This window comes from Urocitellus parryii, chromosome 11 (assembly GCF_045843805.1).
Source record: "Urocitellus parryii isolate mUroPar1 chromosome 11, mUroPar1.hap1, whole genome shotgun sequence".
NCBI lineage: Eukaryota > Metazoa > Chordata > Mammalia > Rodentia > Sciuridae > Urocitellus > Urocitellus parryii.
This window is the reverse complement of record NC_135541.1, coordinates 27,277,235-27,294,630: the sequence shown is the minus strand read 5'-3', so window position 1 is coordinate 27,294,630 and position 17,396 is coordinate 27,277,235. Positions and strand designations below refer to the sequence as shown.

General features: G+C 47.9%; 1 protein-coding gene across 1 annotated transcript; it reads left to right on the top strand.

Moving 5' to 3' along the window:
* The first annotated feature begins 42 nt into the window (after positions 1–42).
* Positions 43–16,687, top strand: P3h1 (prolyl 3-hydroxylase 1). The gene is made up of 15 exons (XM_026410407.2): positions 43–553; positions 3,228–3,380; positions 5,454–5,643; positions 5,826–5,957; positions 6,973–7,112; positions 9,236–9,325; positions 9,627–9,679; positions 9,848–9,969; positions 11,712–11,839; positions 12,010–12,105; positions 12,569–12,719; positions 14,180–14,297; positions 14,693–14,768; positions 15,050–15,190; positions 15,557–16,687. The coding sequence occupies exons 1-15, from the start codon at positions 92–94 to the stop codon at positions 15,710–15,712; spliced, it is 2,208 nt and encodes a 735-aa protein (XP_026266192.1). The 5' UTR covers positions 43–91; the 3' UTR covers positions 15,713–16,687.
* The last annotated feature ends 709 nt before the right edge of the window (positions 16,688–17,396 follow it).

Genomic DNA, 17,396 nt, shown 5'->3' with positions numbered 1-17,396 from the left:
GCGGGGCTTCTCCCAGGGGCGGGACCTTGCGGGGGTGGGATCCTGTCCTCAGCAGCGGGTGGCTTGTGGTCCCGCTAAGTCTCTGGAGGTGATGGCGCCGCAGTTGTGGAGGCTGCTGACCATACTGCTGGCGATTGCCACCGCCTCCCAGGCCGAGGGCGAGTCCGAGACGGGATGGGACCTGGCGGCGCCTGATCTGCTCTTCGCCGAGGGGACCGCGGCCTACGCGCGCGGGGACTGGGCCGGGGTCGTCCTGAGCATGGAGCGGGCGCTGCGTTCACGGGCCGCCCTGCGCGCCCTCCGCCTGCGCTGTCGCACCCAATGTGCAGCCGACTTGCCGTGGGAATTGGACTCCGGCTCCTCCGCGAGTCTGGCCCAGGCCCCGGGCGCTGCCGCCCTGCACGACCTGCGCTTCTTTGGGGGCCTGCTTCGTCGCGCCGCCTGCCTGCGCCGCTGCCTTGGGCCGCCGGCCGCTCACTCACTCAGCGAGGAGCTGGAGTTAGAGTTCCGCAAGCGGAGCCCCTACAACTACCTGCAGGTCGCCTACTTCAAGGTGCGGACCTGCCTGGGGTACTTCGGAGAATGGTTGCAGGCGACCTGGGGTACTTCGGAGAATGGTTGCAGGTGACCTGGGGAACTGGAGGACCAGGGAAGTATTCGCAGAGAGGGAGGGTGGCCTCCTGGCTGGGGAGCTCTCCTCAGACCCAGGGAGAACAGAGAAACCGCTAGGGGACCCGCCTCGCCCAGTTATTATGGACAGATGTTAACCCCAAAGGTCCAGTCTGGGGTTAGGTCCCAGGCCAAGAAAGGATTGACCTTTTATTCCCATAATGGCTCCAAGAGGGAACTAAAGCAGCAGGTTGGGTCTCCCATCCTGATTCATTGTAAATGTCCAAGTGAAAAGCCGGGAGCTTTCTACAATATCTTCCTTCCGGTTCGTTCTCTAATGATGCTTTTCCTGCAGCGCTCCTTCAGGACGTGGGATTGCCACGTTGCCATCAGGGGCTGCCTGGCTCCACCCTGTGGGAGACCCTCTGGCTAATCTGCCAGTTTCCAAAGAAAATTAGTGTTTTTAGGAATGCCACAGTGCCAACTGTGTACAAATAGGCTTTAAGGGTTCCAGGCTTGTGTGATGATGATGATAGACCACATGTACTTCCACGCGCTGTTTTAAGCACAGCATTTATTAACTTATTTGCCCTCATCCACATGGTACCCTGTGAAGTAGATGCTACTATTAGTCTCATTTATTGAAGAGAAGGGGAAAGAAGGAGGTGTGCTGCGTATCTATTATATTCATAATTCAACAGACCTAAAAAGAAACTTAGAGACTCTTGGGGACCTCAGATTTCCACCTCTGCAAGAGCACTCTGCTTGTGTAGTACCCCTTCATTCCTCCTGGTTGCTTGGAAGAGTACTGGACTTTAAAATGATTGGACTATGACTTTGGTCATGTCACTTAATAGCACTACTTAAAATCCTTTGACAAACATTTATTGAATACCTACTGCATTCCAATTCTTGGACAGCTGATTAAAATGCTTAACTCTTTGTATTGTCTTGCTTTGCTGCTAAGGATCACTGTAGTAAGGGCTATCAAAAGAGTATGTAGTAGGGCTGTTGTGAGCACAAAGGAGGAAAAATCTAGCTTTATCTCAGAGAATAATTAGAGAGACTTGAGAGGTGACATTGAGCCTGTCCTAAATATTGCCTGGGAAAGAAGGATGGCTGTTCCAGGTAAAGGGAAAATTAAAACCCAAGCATGACGTATTCAGAAATATATATATATATATATATATTGCTGTGATTGGGTGGTCAGGATATGTGTGGGGAGCAGCAGAAGAGGAGACTAAAAATGTTTAGTGAAACCAGATTCAGGGGCAAATTCTGCAGATCCCAGACAGCCATCATTGAAATTGGATTTTAGAGCACTAATTCTAGAAGCCACATGGAATAAGCTTTGGAAGGAGAAAATGAGGGCAGTGGAAACAATTCAGGGAATTAAGATACCTGCGCCTTTGTCCACCAGTGTCCACCAGAGAGAATTGAGTGAGGTGCCTCACAGGTAAGGAAGATCTGGAGGAAAGGAAGAGATTGAAAAACAGGGAAAGTAAGGAGCTGTGCTGAAAGATAAAGGGAAGTAAATCCATCAAAGGACAAATGGGAGAAACCCTAACTTTGAAGATAAAGAAAGTGAGGTACAGAGCTGGGAATTACTTACCTTGGTTCACATAACCAGGCCTGACTCCTTTAGTGTGCTTTTTTTTTTTTTTCTTCTTCTTCTTCTTCTTTAACACATTAAGGATACCAGCACCATCTGTGTTGAGCACCATGTGTTTAAAACTACATGTATATCATCTTATTGACCCCACAAAATCCCATGAGATGGGTAGTGAGTGCTACTCCAGCCGACAGATTAGGGAACTGAATTTGGGAAGCAAATTTTAAATTATCTAAAGTCCAGCAAGGGAGTCATTAAACCTAGATCTATTGCTGATCTGACTGACACCAAAGTCTACTAGATCCTCTAATTTATTTTGGAGTCTATATATAAACCTGTGTGAATTTGATATGCTGGATTCCGTTGCTGTGGACATTATTATGGTCCATAGCACATTTTTTAAAATAACTATAACTTTTTTTTATAACTTTTTTTTTTAAATAACTGTTTTAACCTCATGATCTCTAGTCTTTGAGTCAGAAGATACCCAGGTCTGGATTTTATAAAAGATCTACCTTTGCCCTGAACATGTGTCCAAAAAACTCTTGATTTTCTGTTAAGCAAAATTCTTTTCCAGGAAAATTCCTAGACAGTGTAATTGTTAACTGCTCTTTAGAAGCCTTAGATTTTCTTCAGCTCAGTCCATACATTTGACTATTGGGACTGTGGTTCTTGGTATTCAGTTATCATAGCTCCCCCTACAATATGTCCTTCATTTTAAAGTAGAAGATTTATAGTACTGAAACATTACCTCCCAGAATTTGGGGAGCCACTAAGCCGATTTAGGAAATAGCTGCAAATCTGCCTGGAGCACTATGCTCCTAATGCTTGGTATGAGATCCCTGTAAATAAGTGTGTGTTCTGGGGTTGCCAGGGTCTGGGCATGATGAATGAAGGCTTGGAAAGGCTCAGGGAGGCTGGGATTTCCTGTTTACTATAGACTGTACTGCTGGACACAAACCCAGGGCTTGGATGTCAGAATTATATTCTCGTATTTGATCCTTAGATAAACAAGCTGGAGAAAGCTGTATCGGCAGCACACACCTTCTTTGTGGGCAATCCTGAGCATGTGGAGATGCGGCAGAACCTGGACTACTACCAAACCATGTCTGGAGTGAAGGAGGCTGACTTCAAGGATCTTGAGGCCAAACCCCATATGGTGAACAAGACTTTATCCCCTTTTCTGTCTCTATTTTAAAAGTGATATTTGCTAGAGTTGCTTTCTGATTACAGAAGTAACAAATGTTTGCTACACAACATTAGGAAGAGAAGATAAATATAAAACAGAAACTACTAATTGGTAATACCGTCACCTTAAGAAAACCCATTCTTTCACATCTAATTTTTTACCTAAATTGATGTTATATTTTGTATATATATATATATTTTTTAATGGTGTTAGGGTTTGAATCCAGGACCTCATGTATCCTACGCAAATGTTCTACTACTGAGCTGCATCCCCATTCTTTTTTATTTTTATTTTGAGACAGGGTCTCCCTAAGTTGTCCAGACTAGCCATGAATTTTCGAACCTCCTGCCTCAGCCTCCCAAGTAGATGGGATCATAGGTGTGTGCCACTGCACCTAATTTTATCAACCTTTTTGAATTAACATTCTATCATGGACCATTTTTCATGTCTTCTAATTTTCTTTTGAAATACTTTTTTTTTTTTTTTTTGGTACTGGGGATTGAATCCATACTTCTCTACCACTGAGCCATATTCCCAGCCCTTTCTTTAAAACAATTTTTTTTTTTTTTTTTAATTTTGAGAGAGGATCTCACTAAGTTGCTGAGGCTAGCCTCCAGCTTGTGATCCTGCCTCAGCCTCCCAAATCTCTGGGATTACAGGTGTGTGCCACTGCACCTGGCTTTTTTTTTTTTTTTTTTTTTTTTAAGATAGGGTCTCACTGTGTTGCCTAGTCCCAAACTGCTGGTCTCAGCAATCCTCCTGCCTCTGCCTCCCAAGTAACTAGTGCTACAAGTATGTGCCACCATGCCTGGCTAAAAGCACAGTGTCTAATGGCTGCATGATAGTCCATCTTAGGCAGAGACTATATGGGTTAGTCATTTCCTTTTCTGTAACAAAATACCTGAGAAAAATAACCTAAAAGGAAGAAAGATTATTTGAGCTCACAATTCCAAAGGTTTCAGTCAGTGGTTATTTGTCTCCATTGTTACTTGGCCTATGATGAGGCACAATATCCTGGCAGGGAGCTGGTGGTAGAGCAAAGCTGCTCACTTCATAGTGGCAAGGAAGCGGAGGGAAAGAGCAAAGAAAGGATCAAGGACAAAGCATACCCTTCAGGGACATGCCTCCAGTGACCTATTTCCTCCAAGTGGGTCCCACCTCCTAAAGATTCCACCACCTCCTAAAGATTCCACCACCTCCCAGTAGCCCATTTAAACTGTGGATCAATGGATCAATCCTTTGATGAGATTAGAGCTCTGGTGATCCAGTCACTGCTACATTAGGGACCAAGCCTTACACACATGAGCTTTTGGGTACATTTGGGATCCTAAGTCTAATACCATATTAATTTACTACTCACATTTTTTTGTCATGTATGTTTTTGATTTTTCACTATAGTACCTAGTACAGTATTCCTCAATGTTCTTTTTTTTTTTTTTTTTTTTTTTCATACCAGAGATTGAACTCAGGGGCACTTAACCACTGAGCCAGAGTCTCACTGTGCAGGGCTTCCTCAGTGTTCTTGATCTTTTGTTCAGCAGGAAAAATCTTTCCACAAGAGAGATTATATGTTCTGCTGCACACGGTAATGCATACTTATAATCCCATCCCAAGTTCAAGACCCAGGCAAGGCAACTTAGTGAGGCCTTGCTTGAAAATTTAAAAATAAATAAATAAGGGCTTGAGGTGTAGCTTAGTAGCAAAATTTTCCTGGATTCAATCCCCAGTATACACACAAAAGATATATTCAGGTGCAAATTACATTAATCTGAAAACTTTTAGACCTACCAAAAAAAAAGGGGGGGGGGCACAAGAAAATTACAGTGAATTCCCATTCATCTTTTGCCTGCATTAAGAGTTAAATGTTTGTAAATATCAAAAAGAACACATAAAACCTATTTACAAAAGGCCCTCATTGTATAGCAGTCACCCAGGTCACCCCTTCCCATCCATAACTGAGGAGCAAGAATTAGGACCCCAGTGATGTGGCAGGGCAGAGAAGTTCCTCTGCAGCTGCCTTTGAGTTTTCCTTCTTCCCAGTAGCATGAGTTTCGGCTGGGAGTGCGACTCTACTCAGAGGAACAGCCACAGGAAGCCGTGCCCCACCTAGAGGCAGCACTGCAAGAGTACTTTGTGGCAGACCAGGAGTGTCGAGCCCTTTGTGAAGGGCCCTATGACTATGATGGCTACAACTACCTGGACTACAACGCTGACCTCTTCCAGGCCATCACAGGTATGTGCAGTTCAGAGTGCTCTAAGGTCAACATCCTGATAATATAGGTATAGCATTCACATCCTCATTCCTCAATTTTTTAAGTCTAGGAATCTAACTAAAAATTGCTTCCACTTGAATTTGTTCATCTTAACCAGGATTTGTGAACCTCATAGTTATTCCTACTTTTTGATTCCTTTCAGATCATTATGTACAGGTCCTCAGCTGTAAGCAGAACTGTGTCACCGAGCTGGCTTCCCACCCAAGTAGAGAAAAGCCCTTTGAAGACTTCCTCCCATCACATTATAATTATCTGCAGTTTGCCTACTATAATAGTAAGGCCAAATTTCTTTTCTCTCTCTCTGCCACCTGAACTAAAAAGCTGTGTTGGATAGTCAGGGCTTATAGCCACTGTATCTCTTCAACACACTGGGCATCTTTCTGTGAGTATGGGAAGTCCTATGCCTGGTGATCCTGGGTACTTTGTTACAAGCTAGTAGCCCAGGAAGCCATTTCTAGCCACCCAAAAAATGGAGAGGAGGACTGTAGGACCTCTTTCTCTTGTTCCATTTGTCACATTTTAATGCAATTTTGCATTTGAATTAAAAGTAATAGCAAAAGTTACAGTGGGTTTAAACCACTCACAGGGCATTTCCAGCCCTGCTCCCTTGAATAGCACCCAAATCACAGGGATCCTGCCAGTATCCAGAAAACCAACAAATCAATGGGTTCTTGCTGAGTTCCTAATGTGAGCCAGGCATTATATATATCCAAAGGCTCACAATGCCCATAGCTGAGTTGAAGAGACTAACATGAATAAGAGCTGTCTATCAAAGAGGTGATTCTTTCCCTCTCTTCTGGGGATTCCATAGGGAAAAGAAGGTAGGAAGATGGGAATATTTCTGAAATTGGTCTAATGATTGTGTGTATATTGAGGCAGGATATTGGCCAGTATTTTAATTATTTGTGAATTTTTAAATATGTGGGCATGCAGAAAGCTGTTTCTTTCCCATCTCAGTGATAGGCAGCCTTGATATTGAATACCAAAAAATCAGTTATATAATTTGTGTGTTCTGTAACTTCCCCCCAAATCAGGCTGTTGAGTTATATAGTTGGCCTGTCATTATTGCCTTGAGCTTTGCTGAGACTGAAGCCAGGAGGCCTACCATTCTGAGGGAAGAGCCAAGCTTCCTTCTTTCCCTCCATGTAAAGCCCTGCTTCCCTGTAGTTGTTCTCTCTGCCACTAGATGGTGACCATCTGGTTTTAAGAACACTGAGCACTAAGTAATTCCTGGTACCCAGGATTAGACCCCCTCCTCTCAGCCATTTTTCTTTTTTCTTACACTACAGTTGGGAATTATACACAGGCTATCGAATGTGCCAAGACCTATCTCCTCTTTTTCCCCAATGATGAGGTGATGAGCCAGAATCTGGCCTACTATACAGCTATGCTTGGAGAAGAGCAGGCCAGCTCCATCAGCCCACGCCAGGTGAGAGACTTGCTTCAGCCTGAACCCTGACCAGAGGGCAGAGAGTAGGGCATTGTAAGGGAGTGGGCCTTGTGATGCCTGGGCACATGTGCATGCATGCGCTGGCTCAGCTTGTCACTCAGAAAAGGAACACAGGGAGCACTGGGAACATGCCAGGGCCTCCAGCACCATCTGGGCCCAATCTGCATTCTGATTCAGTGCAGAAAGCAGAACTGTAAGGCAACTGCTCTCCCAATCTTAGTACACCCTTTGGGACACTTATACCTTCTGGCCCAGGCCTATCACTGTTTTCTTCATGCTAGGTTTTATCCACTCACCTGCTTTCTCCATTTCGCTACCCATCGCACCTTCTTGCTGCCATTGTCAGTTCTTTCCCATATTTCAGCATTTTCCCCATCTCTTTATAGCACAAAGTCTTTATAGCACAAAGACTACCACTCTGAGGGAAGAGCCAACCTTCCTCCTTCCTGGCTCTGGAATCATGAGTCTTGCCAGCCCCTCCCATGTGAAGTCCTGCTTCCCTGTAGTTGTTCTCTCTGGCCACTAGATGGTGACTATCTGGCTTTAAGATGGCACTTCAGGCTCTTTGTCTTTTTTTCTTTATGGTTATATTAGTGAGTCTGAGAAGGGGAGGGAAAATAACCCATGTGGTCAGTCTACCATTTTTAACTATAAATTTCCTCTTAAAGGTGGCTAGCATTTGTTGAGCTCCCATACAAACCAAGCACTATGCAGGGTGGCTGAGCATGCATCATCCTATTCAATCATCACAGCTGCCCCTCAGCTGTGGAGAGGAGGACATGTAGATGAAATAACTTGTGTGTGACCTGTGAATGACTTGTAGTGTCTGGAATCTGTTCCCTGCTTGTCCCTCTTGGGCACAGTTCTGACACAGCTGACACTTCATAAATCAGTGTTGAGTGAATAAGTGGCTGCAGTGGGGTTTGCTTCCTGGCCTCATTGAGTTGTTGGAGAGGGTTAAAGGAGATAACACAGATGGCTTTGTGTCTAGCACTTGGTGAAGGAGGCCAGTAATTTAAACTCCTTAGAAGAAAATTTCCCTCTTCCTCTTGGATAATTATAGCAGCTGATAGGACTCACTGGCTCCTTTAGCACTTTCTTCCTTGAACTGCCTCATTTTTATTTCGACTAATGATGTCTTCTTTTTTTTCTTCCTTCCTCCTTTTGCTGCTTGGACACTAGAAGGGCACCCAGGGAAAGATGTGACCCCAAAAGGGACTCAGTTTCCCTACCCTGGGTAAGCCCTACCTATGAGCACATGTGGGAAGCCAGAGTGTTGGGTCCAGCAGTTCTGCAGCTGCCTGTCTTCAAGAAGGGATAGGGTCTGGTCTTTCTGAAGGAGGCAGGTGGTGGAGTAGAAGGCACAGGGTCCTGAGGATTAGAGATCTTGGTTTTAATGTAGGTCCCTGCTCCCCATTTCCTGTAGAGTCACATTAAACAGATCCCCTCTGCACCTCAGTTTGTTGTTCTGAAAAATGAGGATAACAGTATCTACCCAGGGGTGGTCGTAAAGATTAAATGACTAACACAAACTGGGTATGGTCACTCACACCTATAATCCCGGTGACTCAGGAGGCTGAGGCAAAAGGATCACAAGTTTGAGACCATCCTTAGCCACTTAGTGAAATGCTGTCTCAAAATAAAAAATGAAAAGGACTAGGGATGTGGCTCAGTGATAGAGTGCCCTTGGGGTTCAGTTCCCCAGGCCCCCACAATGAAAGGAGAGTTGCCTAACAGCTAGGCCTCCTACCTGATTGTTGACTCGTGCAGAAGTCAAGGAGGAATTTGGAATGCTGAAGCATGTTTCTTCATCTCCTGAGAATCATCAGATTTTCTGTCCTGGAGATTAGGGCTGAGGAAGGGGAGGAAGGGAGCTGTTTCTATTCAAGGGAAGCCTGGCTGTGTTGTCCTCAGAGCATTGCTTGTGCCAAGCAGGAGGAACCCTTGAGCACAGGGACCTTTGTCCCAAATTGAAGAGCAAACATACCAGATGGTGGGGGCAGGAGGCCTTAGTCACAGGGAGGGCAGTGCAGAGTGCCAAGGAGGGCCACCCTAGGGCGAAAGGCACCTGAGCTCTAGGAGAGTCCTCTCACTGTTTCCAGAGTGCCCAGGAGTACCGACAGCGCAGCCTGCTGGAGAAAGAGCTGCTTTTCTTCGCTTATGATGTGTTTGGAATTCCCTTTGTGGATCCGGTGAGTGGGGGAGGGAGGAGGAAAGAGGGGCAGCACTGAGGGGTGAGGGAGTAATACAATGGACAACTCTGAGGATAAGACTGCCAGGGGCTGAGCCAGGGGGATCTGAGGGCCACCGGGATGAGAGCAGCGAGGAGGATGAGGGGCCTGGGCAGCTAGATGACTTGGGTTTGGAGAGCTCCGCCTCACTCCTAAAGGGGGCAGATTCCTCCTGGGCCCCTGATTCACACATGCAGATCTGGAGGATTAAGTAGGTGAGTGCATTATCCTATCTAGTTCACTTTTCCTGGCCTACTTTCAGGATTCATGGACTCCAGAAGAGGTTATTCCCAAGAGACTACAAGAGAAACAGAAGTGAGGCCCTTGAAGAAACTGCATGATTGGATCTGATGAAGCATTTGAGGCTTCCTGCGCCCAGGCAGATGGGAACTCCTGGCCAGGGGTGGGCAGGTCCAGTCTGGGAAGCTGGGGTGGGAGCCCAGGGCTGGCCCAGCACAGTCCTCAGAGCCACTGTGCTCACAGGTCAGAACGGGAAACCGCCGTCCGCATCTCCCAGGAGATTGGCAACCTTATGAAGGAGATTGAGACTCTTGTGGAAGAGAAGACCAAGGAGTCTTTGGATGTGAGCAGGCTCACCCGGGAAGGTGAGAGGACGGAGCTAGGGGCACATCGACAATCATAGGGGCAGCCAGGCAGGTCACCCCACATTTGTCAGGCAGCACCCACTCCAGCATTGTTCAGGTCACTGGGCTAGCCTCCTTCCCTCAGGTATTAGGACTGATCTTTGCCCTGGCTTCTGTCCTTCCTAACTTTCTCCTGGCAAGAGCTGGCCTTTGGCTGAGAAGTGAGATTCCTGTGTCATTGTTAGCCTAGTGTATTCACTTCAGGAAGTATGTAGTAAGATAAAACTCATCTGTCCCCTACTCCAAACTCCTTTCTCCTGCCTTTCTCCACTTATCCTATTACAGAGACTAAGAATCTTTGCATCCTTTGGCTCCTTTTCCACCCTTGCCCATCTCTTTTGCCCCCCACCCCATTGCCTCAGGCCTGCTAGGCTGCATCACCTCTTGTTTGTACCTACTTCTTCTCATCTAGTCTGTCCTCACCACTTCCACGTGAGCCCCTGCTCCTGCCCCTTTACCTGCATGTCCTACTCTTCCCCTGGTAAACCTCTGCATCAGGCGGGTTGCTCCTTGTTCTCTGAGCCTGCCCTCTGCTCATGTATATTTATGCTTGTCCCTCCTCCTAACACCTCCTACTATATCGACCCCTGAAGCCACCTCAGGTACAATACACAAAGGCTCCCTTAACCTCCCTCTTTCTTTTAAACTTCTTCAGTCATTGCAGTCTGCTTGGGCTGGGTGTTGGCATGGCTATGGGAAGGTTCCTCTCCAGGTGATAGATTCTCATCTGGCACAATGCCTTGCACTCACTGAGGCCACAGCATGTGGGGACGTTGAATCAAGTCTGGAATTCCCCAGTACAGAGACACACCATAGAGTGATAAGGGAGAAATATTGGCCTCTGCCCTACTGTTGCTTAAATTGACAGTGGTGGGTATAATAAGGTTAGCATGTAAAAAGTCTGTTCAGCATTCCTTTATTTTCAGAGAACTTTCATGTTTTTCTCTTATCTCTCTTAATTATCTGAGAGGTGAGTTGGGCAGATTCTGAGATCCTTATTTTACTTACATGATATGGCCAGTCGATGGTAGCCAACATTTTTGAGTATGGGTTGAATACTATGATAAACTATCAATTTGCCTTATTCATTGTTAACATCAAATGGCACCAAACTTATGAGGTAGATCATTTGAAAGATGAGAACATATAATTAATTAAAATTAACCTCAGAGTTGAGTGTGGTGGCAGCTCAGAGGCTGAGCAAGAGGATTACAAGTTTGAGGTCAGCCTCAGCAATTTAGTGAGGCTCTAAGCAACTTAGCAAGTCCCTGTCTCAAAATTTTAAAAAAAATTAAAAATAAAAAATGAAAAGGGCTGGGGAGATGGCTCATTGGTAAAACACTCCTGAATTCAATCCTTGGTATAAAAAAAAAAAAATTGACCTCAAAGAAGTTAAATAACTTGCTAAGGTCATCTAGCTAATAAGTGGAAGGTTCAGGAGTAGAAGCCAGTTCTTTCTGAAGCTGGAGCTTAGGTTTTAGGAATGTTTTAACAACTTGTGAAGGCCCAAGAGCCAGTAGCTATTTGGTGGTGGAACCAGGAATAAGACTTGGACCTCTATTTCATCTCCAAGTTCTGTCCTCTGGACCACCCTACCTTGGAAGTGACTCACTGGGAGATTTCTCTTGTGAATAGGAAACAGCTGGAATTTCTGTTCCTCACAAGGAGGCTGTAGGGTTTTGTCCCTTGTCATTGCTCTGCAGGAGGTCCCCTGCTGTATGAAGGCATCAGTCTCACCATGAACTCCAAACTCTTGAATGGTTCCCAGCGAGTGGTGATGGATGGCATGATCTCTGATGATGAATGTCGGGAGCTGCAGAGACTGACCAATGTAAGGGAAGCCCAGCTCCTGCACCTTTTCCCCAGGGGTCCAACATCCTGTCCCTCCACATGCCTTTTAGGTGTTGAACCTTGGTCTGCCCCTTGCTGCCTGCAGTTGACCACCTCTTATCAGGCCTCAGCCACCTGGGCTAACTTCACCTTGTCTTTTGAGCCTTGTAGGCAGCAGCAACTTCAGGAGATGGCTACCGAGGTCAGACCTCCCCACACACCCCCAGTGAAAAGTTCTATGGAGTCACTGTCTTCAAAGCCCTCAAGGTAAAATCAATCCTGGGCAGTCTAGCATGAGGAGAAGGGAGGAATCTTCTTGTCTGAGGAGGTGGGACTAGGGGGAAGCTGAAACTTTGGAAAGGAGATGGGATTAGTGGTAGAAAAGAAAAAGTGTCTTACTGCTTATATTCCAGTTGTCACAGATTACAGATAAGTTATATTAAATGTGGTATCATTTCTATCATTGTGATAGAAATGAGGTGAGCAAGATAAGACTGTACCCAGAGCTATGGGGATGCTTTCTGAAGAACCACTAGTTCCAGAGGGTTGTATCCTGTGCAGGATGCACCAGGTTTGAAAGAGGGAAAAGAGTACTATGGTGGGGGTTTCAGATGTGAGGAGCAGGTAGGGGATGCTCACTGGGCTCTTACAGCATCAGGCCTGGTGCTTCAGTGTCCTTGCGGCCCATAAAGGGGCATTCAAGGTATCTGATCACCAATCTCCTTGGCAGCTGGGGCAGGAAGGGAAAGTTCCTCTACAGAGTGCCCACCTGTACTACAATGTGACGGAGAAGGTGCGGCGTGTGATGGAGTCCTACTTTCGCCTGGACACCCCTCTCTACTTCTCCTACTCCCACCTGGTGTGCCGCACTGCAATTGAAGGTGGGTCTCATCACCCTGCAGCCTCCCTGAGCATGTTGTGCCCCAGCACTGTGCTGCACCTTGGGGACATGGAGGGAACCAGTGCAGACAAACTGGAGAGAGCCCAACATGTTGAGTGTGACAGTAGCCTGGAGGACGTTATAGTCACCCTACCCAGGGTTCAAAAGGCTTCCCAGAGGCATGGTGGCAGCTTACAGGATGAATAAACATTTGTGGAATTCACAGTGGGGCAAGAAGATGTATTACCCAGAGACTAGCAGATCAAAGGAACAGGCATTTAGGGGCCTAGTAGTTGAGACAACTAAGAAAGTTGCCAGATTATGGAGATATTCTAGAATTTATGTTTTATCCTTTCAGTCAGTAATGAGCTGTGCTGCAAATCCAAGTCATAGTGGATGCAAGGTTATTCCTCATTCCCTCACCCTTTTGCTCTCCGTTTGCTTTCCTCAGCAGGGCAGGCTGCAGGGGTCACACATGGCTCACAGCCAGCTCTGTCATGCTGTAGTCTTCAGAGGGCCCCTGGCATTGACATGCCCTTGGTAGGTGACATAGATTAGAGGTCTTCTCTCTCCCTCAAGATTTTTGGAATTCTGTGAAAATCTGAGAACATGTCAAGCACAGGACTGTGTGTGTCATGGAGCCTCAAGGTGGAGGAGAGCTGACCAAGGCAGTGAGAGGCCAGGGAGGAGTCATCAAGCAATGAATGACTCACAACACCTTTATTTTTAGAAGCTATGATTTGCTGCCATGTGTTCAGAGTTTTGGAGAAAGGAAATCACACTCAAGACAAGAGTGTGATACCATAGGAAAGGTATTGAGGAGAGTGGGCAGGGCCTGGTGACTGACTGGACAAGTGGGGATAGCCCAAGAGGCATCTGTTGTGACTTGACAGTGCTGCCAGTCATGGGATCTGTTGAAGGTTTGCGCTGGGGAAAGGTGTGTTCATTGTCCTGTGTAGTGTAAAACGTCTGGCCTTTTATAGTAAGCCCCATCTGTTCCTTTTCATGCCTTCTCCCTGTGTGGTTTCTGTGCCTGCCCAACTCCAGAGCCCCCTCTAAAGTTACTTTCTCTTCTCTGCTCCCCCCTCTCCTCCCCTCACCTCCTGCAGTCCTTCCTGAGAGTTGCCTCACTCTGCCCTGCACCCTGCTGACCTCCAGAGTCCTTGTCTTCACTTCCCCCAGTTCCTAGTTCATAAAGTCTAGCTACAGACAGTTAGGCCACTCCGCCCAGGACCTGCCTCATTGGAGCCCCACAGACCTGCCTGCTGCACCCCCCTTGCCCCTGCATACTTGTCCTGACCTCTAAGCTGTGGCTTAGCCAAAGACACCCCCTTCAGCTTCCCTCAGTTCGTTGACCATATCCAAGGACTGAAACACATTTGGGAAGCACCACCCCATGCAATAGGAGAGTTGTGATATCTCCTGCAATGCCCAGCACTAACACGGTTCCCTTGGCTCCAGAAGCACAAGCTGAGAGGAAGGACAGCAGCCATCCAGTCCACGTGGACAACTGCATCCTGAACGCTGAGACTCTTATGTGCATCAAGGAGCCCCCTGCCTACACCTTCCGGGATTACAGGTGAATGTGGTGGCAGGTGCCTCATGAGGAGGCCTGTGCTTGCCCCTTGGTGCCCTGTACTCTGCCTGCACACTCTCAGCACATGTGTGTACACAGGCCAGGGCCAGCAGTCCCTCCAGTCCAGCCCTCTTCCCAACCCCTGATAGGAAGGCAGCAACGGGGGATCTTCTGGTGGGGTGAGGAGTGTAACCACCCACGTGGGCTTGATGACAAGAGCAGGAGCCTGGGGAAGTGGAGGGTGGAAGGCTGTGGGCTGCCATGGCTTCAGAGAAGCTGCTTACAGGCTCCTTCCCCTGGAAGGCCACCCTCCAGCTGCTGGAGCAGAGCATGTGGAGGTGACGGCCCTGGGGAGTGGGAGGAGAAGGGCCACATTGGGATGTTTCTGCCTTTCCCAGTGCCATCCTTTACCTAAATGGGGACTTTGATGGAGGAAACTTCTATTTTACAGAACTGGATGCCAAGACTGTGACAGTAAGTGTGCCCTTGTCCTCGTCCCCAGGGGATAGAAATCCTGTTTCCTGGAGCTGATCTCCACAAAGTACAGTGTACAGAATGACCCACTGGGCTTCTTTGTGACCAGTTCCCTTTCCCCAAATGAGGTGGCTTTGAGATATGTCAGCTGCTCCTCTAAATGACCGTTAACCCTGACCTCTGGGAAGCCATGCAGAAGCTGCCCTACGTCCTGGCCCCTAGTGAGCACATGGCTCTTCTAAGTTGTTCTCCTGTGCATGCCCTCTTTTTGTCCCCTTTAGGCAGAGGTGCAGCCCCAGTGTGGAAGGGCTGTGGGATTTTCTTCAGGCACCGAAAACCCGCATGGAGTGAAGGCTGTCACCAGGGGGCAACGCTGTGCCATCGCCCTGTGGTTCACCTTAGACCCTCGACATAGTGAGCGTGTAAGAACCCATTATGCTGAGTAAACTCTTCCTGGAAGGGCCCTGTTTCTCATCCTCCTGCCCCAAATCCTGCTGCCAGTAGTCACAAAGGGCACATTGGGTGTGGGGCTCCCACGGCAGCTTGTCACCATTGTCATGCTGCCTCATCCCCGGGCTTCTTCCTTACCTGTAAACAGGGTCCGGGGTGTGTGCTGAGTTCTTGGTTCCCTTCTTGGGCCCCTCAGCTGTCTTGTCCGGGCACAGGCCCGCTGGGAAAGTGGGAACTCAGGTCATGTAGCAGCCTGCATTGTTCAGGACACCACAGCCAGAGGAGGATGAACCCCTGGTCCCAGGCCTCTCAGAATGGGTGGGCTTTTGTCCTTGCAGGACAGGGTGCAGGCAGATGACCTGGTAAAGATGCTCTTCAGCCCAGAGGAGATGGACCTGCCCCAGGAGCAGCCCCTGAATGCACAGCAGGACCCCTCCCAACCTGGAGAAGAGTCTCCCCCAGGCAGTGAGTCAAAGCTCAGGGATGAGCTATGACAGCACTCTGCTCACATGTGCCTGGGTGATTGGACTCATAGGGAGGAACTCTGTCCTACACCCCGGACTGGCTGCCCCTCAGGGCCACAGAGCAGTGGAACTTAGGTTGCTGCTCAGCTGAGGGGACTCAGTTCACAGCCTTCTGTGTGGTGCTACTGCTCTTGGAGTGGATGTGGTAGGATGCCACTCCCCTCTGGGACTGACTGAAGGCTCAGGACACAGAGCTACCCCAAGGCCTGCATGGGCAGCTGCATGACAGCAATACAGTATTTAAGTGTCTATGCGGACAACCAAAGAATAAATGATTTGTGTTTTTTTGTTTGGTGGTTTGTTCAGAGAGTGGAAATATGTCCATTCTGCCTCAGAGGCCTCACCTGGTGGAAACTGCTCTGGGAAAGATGCAGTGACCAGTGGGGGGCAGGAAAGCCTGGCTTGAGACCCAGCCCAGCCACTTCCTGTGAAGCCTCAGGCCACACTTAACCAGGGGCCTTGGGGTCCTGTCCAGATGTGGAGGGTCCTAATTCTCATCCTGCCCATCTTCTGGGACAGCTGTGTGGCCCAGATGCTCTATCGGGTGTGACGACACTTTGTAAACTGTAAAGCTCTGGATGAATGGTTGGGATTATTCCTAATCCTCTTCTGGCAGGGAATGGCGGTCAGCAGTGTGCTGGCAGACTGCCGCCATGGCAGCCACATGCATCCTGTTGTGCTGGCTGGCCGCAGAGCCTTGTACCTCGGGGCCTCCATGTGCAGGATAGCTCTTGCGATACACTGACCATGGAACTGGATATACAGATCCTCTGGCCTCATCCCTGGCACCAAGCCCATTACCCTCACTGTGCCTGATATGCACTGGGACAGGGAACCTGCATTCATTTAGACAATCAACCAAATTTATTTCTTGAGACCAGCTGTGTAAGAATATGGTAGGGAAAAAAATAAGCCCTTGCCCTCCCTTATGGAGCTTATATTTTGTAGAGGAGACAGATAATAAATGTGTAAATATGTGTGTGTGTGTGTGTTTGTATGTGTATAATCCTGTGAAGTAGAAAATAAAGCAAATCAGGGCTCTGAGGCAGAAGAAGTAACAGAGGCCGACACAGTGGCAGAGTGGGCCAGGAGGAGAGTGGCAAGTGGTCAGGTCTTGGGGGTCTCATTGACTGCACTGAGGACATGGGAGCCCCAGAAGGGTTTTGAGCAGGGGAACAACAGCACCTGACTTGTATTTCAAAATTTGTGTGTGTGTGTCCCGTACTGGAGATTGAACCCAAGTATGCCTTACTACTATTCTATGTCCCCAGACCTTTTAACAGGGTGTCCATAGGTTGCCAAGACTGGGCTTATATGGGAGATCCTCTTGCCTGGGCGTCCCAAGTCGCTGGATTACAAGCATGTGCCACCATGTGCCACTCTGACTTATATATTGCAAAAGATTTCATGAACCATATATGACGAATAAGCCATGGGGGAAGGAATGGAGACAAGAAAACCTGTGGGGCTGCTGAGTGAGCCAGGAGAGGGGAAGGTGGCCTGGGCCAAGCGGCAGCAGTGAAGGTGGGGAAGCTGGATTCTAGGTCTAGTCGGAGTCAACAGGAAGTGCTGATGGATTGTCCAGGATGTGTGAGAAAAAGCATCCAGAAGAAGCTAAGCAGATGGATGGAGAGGTGCTCTCCCCCCTCTGGCA

What these genes read in the sequence shown, in the direction of transcription:
- P3h1 (XM_026410407.2), top strand. Translation starts at nt 92, where the DNA reads ATGGCGCCGCAGTTGTGGAGGCTGCTGACCATACTGCTGGCGATTGCC. An exon ending in GCAGTTTGCCTACTATAATA is followed by an intron (nt 5,958 to 6,972) that starts GTAAGGCCAAAT and finishes CTTACACTACAG; the next exon opens with TTGGGAATTATACACAGGCT. An exon ending in GAGCAGGCTCACCCGGGAAG is followed by an intron (nt 9,970 to 11,711) that starts GTGAGAGGACGG and finishes ATTGCTCTGCAG; the next exon opens with GAGGTCCCCTGCTGTATGAA.